General features: G+C 33.2%; 1 protein-coding gene across 1 annotated transcript; it reads right to left on the bottom strand.

Annotated features, from left to right (window-relative positions):
* Positions 1 to 3,629: 3,629 nt before the first annotated feature.
* On the bottom strand, positions 3,630 to 4,013 carry LOC133778980 (uncharacterized). The gene has a single exon (XM_062218988.1). The coding sequence runs from the start codon at positions 4,011 to 4,013 to the stop codon at positions 3,630 to 3,632; it is 384 nt and encodes a 127-aa protein (XP_062074972.1).
* Between the last annotated feature and the right edge of the window lie 1,268 nt (positions 4,014 to 5,281).

Here is a 5,281-nt window from a genome sequence, read left to right as displayed (position 1 = left end):
TAATTTTCATTGTCGACTTTATGGATTTTAAACATGCTAAAGGCTTCATTGTTATTCTTAAGCAAGTAAACATATGTGAACCTAGACTAATCATCAATAAAATATCTATGTCCACCTCTAGTTATCATTTCATTCAATTCACACAAATCACTATGTATCAAATCTAACAAACTATTTTCTCTTTGAGCATTACGATAAGATTTCTTAACCATTTTAGATTTAACACATATTTCACATCTATCATGCTCAATATCATCACATAAAATTGAAGCACATTTAATAACTCTTTTAATTGTACTATAACCTATATGACCAAGTCTATTATGCCACAAAGTAATAGAATTAAAGCCAAGCATATAACATGAAGATTTAGATGCATTATTATCAAAATTGGAGTCTTGAGTACACAATTTAATCATTCCATTAGAAACATTCCCCTTTCCCAAAAAGTAGTTACCTTTTGGACAAGAATAGCTTGCCAAACTCAAATAATGCTTTAATGCATGGTTTGCTCAACAAGTTTCTACTTACAAGATTTCTACTCATGTACAGAACATACAACACATTTGTAAGAAGTGTTGAGTTTAATGCCCTTAATAAAATCTTATTTCTTATGTAACACGTTTTTATTATCAATAAAATATGTAGAAATCATTTTGTTTATTCAATCGCATTGCCTGCCTTTTTTATAACAAATTTATTCAATTAATACAAACATTAAGAAAATCTCGAACATATGGATAGTTACAATTATAGTGAATAGGTCACAGTGGATTATAGTTGTAATTATATGTTCAAAAGAGCTAGTCCTAAGATTAGATCAGTGCATTGGATTTTCACTAATTGGGCTCCCAATGCTTTTATTTTTTGTTTATTATTTTTAATTAATTTAAATTTAAATAAGGCCCATTAAGCTACTTATATAAGGAATATGATATCTAAGGTTTTCATAAGTTAGTCTCAGTTGATTCATTGGGTAAGTGAAAACCTAGACATCTAATCCTTTCTTGGTCACTCACACTCTTCTTCTTTTCTTTTAGATCTCTATCTCATTTGTTGAGAACCAGCCCGCACTAGTTCTAGGTTGATGAAAGGCTTGGTGAGGAAGACTGTGTTACTGATATAGTTCAATCTCTTGATAATAATTTGCTATAGAAATGTAACGACCTCATTTCTTAACATACATATATAGTGTAAAAACAAAGTTTAACCTGAATACGACAATACTGAAATTCTGAATTTACAAAAAACTTTATTAAACAATACATAAACTAATGTTCATAACTTCAAACCATACAATACCCACAAACTAAATAAAAACTTTATCTTAAATACAAATCTCAATACTTTTATAAATAATTTTTCGTGGCGTTACTACACCTTAACGTAGAATTAGAGATGTATCCAATAAATTACAACGTTCATGAAATACTTTTAAAGCTTTATGTAAATTATAAAGTTCACAAAATACTTTTTATGAAATATAAATATAAAATCAAGTTTCTTGTTTATTTATAAAATAGCATAGCAGAACTCCACTCCATTCAGGTCAGCCCCATATGTACAGTCATGTTGGCTCCACGTATACTCATCAACGATTTATATTTGGGGCCTCTTACCTACAATACAAAACATTATCTGATGAGCTAAGGCTCAGTAAGCAGAATAACTACCTCATATGCATTAAAATAAACGTGCAACATGTTATGTATTTTCTTTCTTTCACTTTCCTTTCTTTTGGGCCCTAGAGGATGCTGCTGCCGGCATTACATAGGGAATCACATTCCCACCTGAACATAAACATGATAATAGGGAATTTCTCCCCTCATAAACATTCATTATATAGGGAAGTACATCTCCCTCCTTACATTTTTGGGACGTAAGTCTCCCAAGCAGCACCTCTACTTTAACGCTTTCAATAACTTGTTTGTGAACATTAAGCGTGCTTATGCATAAGAAATATAACATTCTTAAAAATAACTTATGCATAACAACATGGCAGGATAACATATAAAGCATATAAATGCACATAAGACACATAAAAGACTTTTATTGTAGATGATGATTCTACTTACCTTGCGTCTTGATAAAACAATCGAAATTGTTAGCTTCCTGATAAAAACACAAACTATTAACTTATATAAAATCTACATGATGTAATTTTAGTTTATAATTGTTGGTATTCTATTTTTCTTATTTTATTGTTTATTTTATGTCCAGGCGTATGGTCATACTATAATTGTCCATGGCAAGATCCCAGTCTAAAAGTCGTGGTCATGGTCATACGGAAATGTCCAGGTCATAGTATCAGTCCATAATAGTCCAAAGTGTGACCATAGCCTATATAAGTTTAGTATTATAAAGATACATAAAAAAAAATAGTTTATATTTCAATTTTGGCATTGTAAGTTATGACAACATGGTAAAATAATCTATATATAAATTTTGGCATTTTAACGGCATGGTAACATAATCTATATATATAAATTTTGGCATTATAACGACATAGTAAAATAATCTATAAATAAATTTTGGCATTATAACGACATAGTAAAATAATCTATATATAAATTTTGGCATTATAACGGCATAGTAAAATAATCTGTATATATATAATAACTAAATAACTGAAATGAAAGGCTCGGGAAAGAGCTTACCTAAAAGGTTTTCGTAGGCTAGGGTTACGGACAAAACTTCGCCTAGATCTTCGAGGTTTAGAACTTTAGAAGGGTGTTAAGAAGATTTTTGGGTAGAGTGGGAGAAAGAAAATGAGGTTTTGTAATTTAAAATGAGTTTTGGAAGGGCTATTTATTGGAAAAATTTGAGATACTATGTTAATAAAATATTTAAAATATCAAGCATAGTGGAATAATAAAATATTCAAAATATTAAGCATGGTGGTTTGCTTAAGTCATCATTGTATCACTATTGCATTATCATGTGGGAACCATTGGGTGGACCCCGCTGTGGGACCCATGTGGACCCTACTGTGGGACCCACTATGAATAGTACCTGGTGAATAGTAAAAAAATGGAAATTTCCCAATCTTCTTATATTACTTAGTCCAACATTTTTTACTCACAAATTTTTCTGAAAAAGTTTCTCTAACATCCATAAATTAATTATTCTCATGTGTTAGTTACTTCAACAACCTAGAATTGTTAAAATCCCATAATAGAATACAACTATATCCCCAACGGTCAGGTTACTATTTCCAACGGTCGGATCACTATTCACCAACGGTCATAACAGCTAGTTTTTGTCCTATAAATACTTGTTCCTTCAACCATTTACTTGCACAACTTCTTCATCTCTTAACCTTCTAGATAAAATTCATCATCAAATCATGAATTTCTCTTTATTGTTCATAACTTTAGTGATTGTTTGCTTGTATTTAGCATCATTCTATGGGTATTATACTAATGAAATGCCCATGAATATTATAGTTGCGTATTCATTAGTTATTCTTCCACTTTACTTAATAGCTCTAGCCTTCGATTAGCATTGTAATGCACTCAAAAGTATGAATAAAAATATATTCTCTTATCTTTCATAATTGTTATAATGTATTTGTAAAAAGAAATGGGAGGTACAATCTACCCTCCTTATAAATTTTCGTCCTCGAAAATCTAGAATAAATCGGGATATTTAGCTTTCATCTCATCTTCATGCTCCCACGTAGCCTCTTCTATTGTGTGGCTTCTCCACAATACCTTGACCAAAGGTATTTCTTTATTTCTTAAGACCTTATTCTTTCGATCCAAGATTTGGACAGGTTTTTCCTCATAGGTAAGGTCTTTGTCCACCTGGATAACTTCATGTTTCAACACGTGACTGGAATCAGGAATGTATTTCTTCAACATAGACACATGGAATACATCATGTACATTCGACAACTCTGGTGGCAGTGCCAATTTATAGGCCACTTTTCCAATTCGGTCTAATATTTCAAAAGGTCCAATGAACCTTGGATTCAACTTTCCTTTTTGTCCAAATCTCATAACACCTTTCATTGGTGTTATCCGCAGAAATACTTTTTCTCCGACTTGGAACTCTAATGGTCTTCTTCATTTGTCTGCATAGCACTTTTGTCGAATTTGGGCTGTTGCTGTCCTCTGTTGAATTTTTCGAACGACTTTCGTTGTCGACGTCACGATATCTGGTCCAGTTTGTTGCTCTATGTACTTTCTTTCACCCACCTCGTGCCAATGGATAGGAGATCGACATTTCCACCTATATAACGCTTCATAGGGTGCCATCCCTATGGTTTCCTGATAACTGTTATTATAGGAAAATTTAATCAGCGATAAATATTTACTCCACGATCCTTCAAAGTCCAGGACACACGCTCTTAGCATATCTTCAAGAGTTTGTATAGTCCTTTCTATTTGACCATCTGTTTGTGGGTGGAAAGCTGTACTAAATTTCAATCTTGTCTCCATAGCCTTGTGCAAGCTTTGCCAGAACTTTGAAGTAAATTTTGAGTCTCTATTTGACACTATGGAAATTGGAATTCCATGCAATCGTACTATCTCTTGCACATAAGCTTCCGCTAACTGGTCCCCTGTGTACGTCACCTTTACCGGAAGGAAATGAGCAGACTTTGTTAATCAATCAATGATGACCCATATCGAATCATATCCTTTGCTTGTTCGTGGAAGTCCAATAATGAAGTCCATTGCAATCTGCTTCCATTTCCATTCTGGTATTTCCAAAGGCTGGAGTTCTCCTCCAGGTCGTTGATGTTCTGCCTTAATCCTTTGGCAAGTAAGACACCGAGCTACATATTAGGCTACATCTTTCTTCATGCCAGGCCACCAAAAGTGTTCCTTCAAACTTCTATACCTCTTTGTTGAGCCTGGGTGTATCGTGTATGGAGTATTATGAGCTTCATTCATAATCTTATTCTTAATGTCCTCTCTTGCAGGTACGCAAATTCTTCCGTTAAATTTTAATATTCCTGAGTTAGAAACATTAAAATTCTTCACTTTTTCTTCTTTGACTTTTGCTTTGACCTCGGTTAGGTGAGGATCTGATTCTTGACCTTCTTTTATTTCCTCCAGCAGATTCGACTCCAACGTCAGATTGGACAATCCTCCGACTACTACTCCTATTCCCGATCTTACTACTTCCTGTTGTAGCGGTTTGGACAAGGCTTAAAGGAACATCAAGCTTGTCATCGTCTTTCTACTTAATGCATCCGCTACTTTGTTAACTTTACTAGGGTGGTATAAAATTTCACAGTTGTACTATTTGACTAATTCTAACCACCTTCTTTGTC

The sequence above is a fragment of the Humulus lupulus genome, chromosome 5, assembly GCF_963169125.1.
Source record: "Humulus lupulus chromosome 5, drHumLupu1.1, whole genome shotgun sequence".
Taxonomy (NCBI): Eukaryota; Viridiplantae; Streptophyta; class Magnoliopsida; order Rosales; family Cannabaceae; genus Humulus; species Humulus lupulus.
The sequence above is the reverse complement of the archived record's forward strand: the minus strand, read 5'-3'. Positions and strand labels throughout refer to the sequence as shown.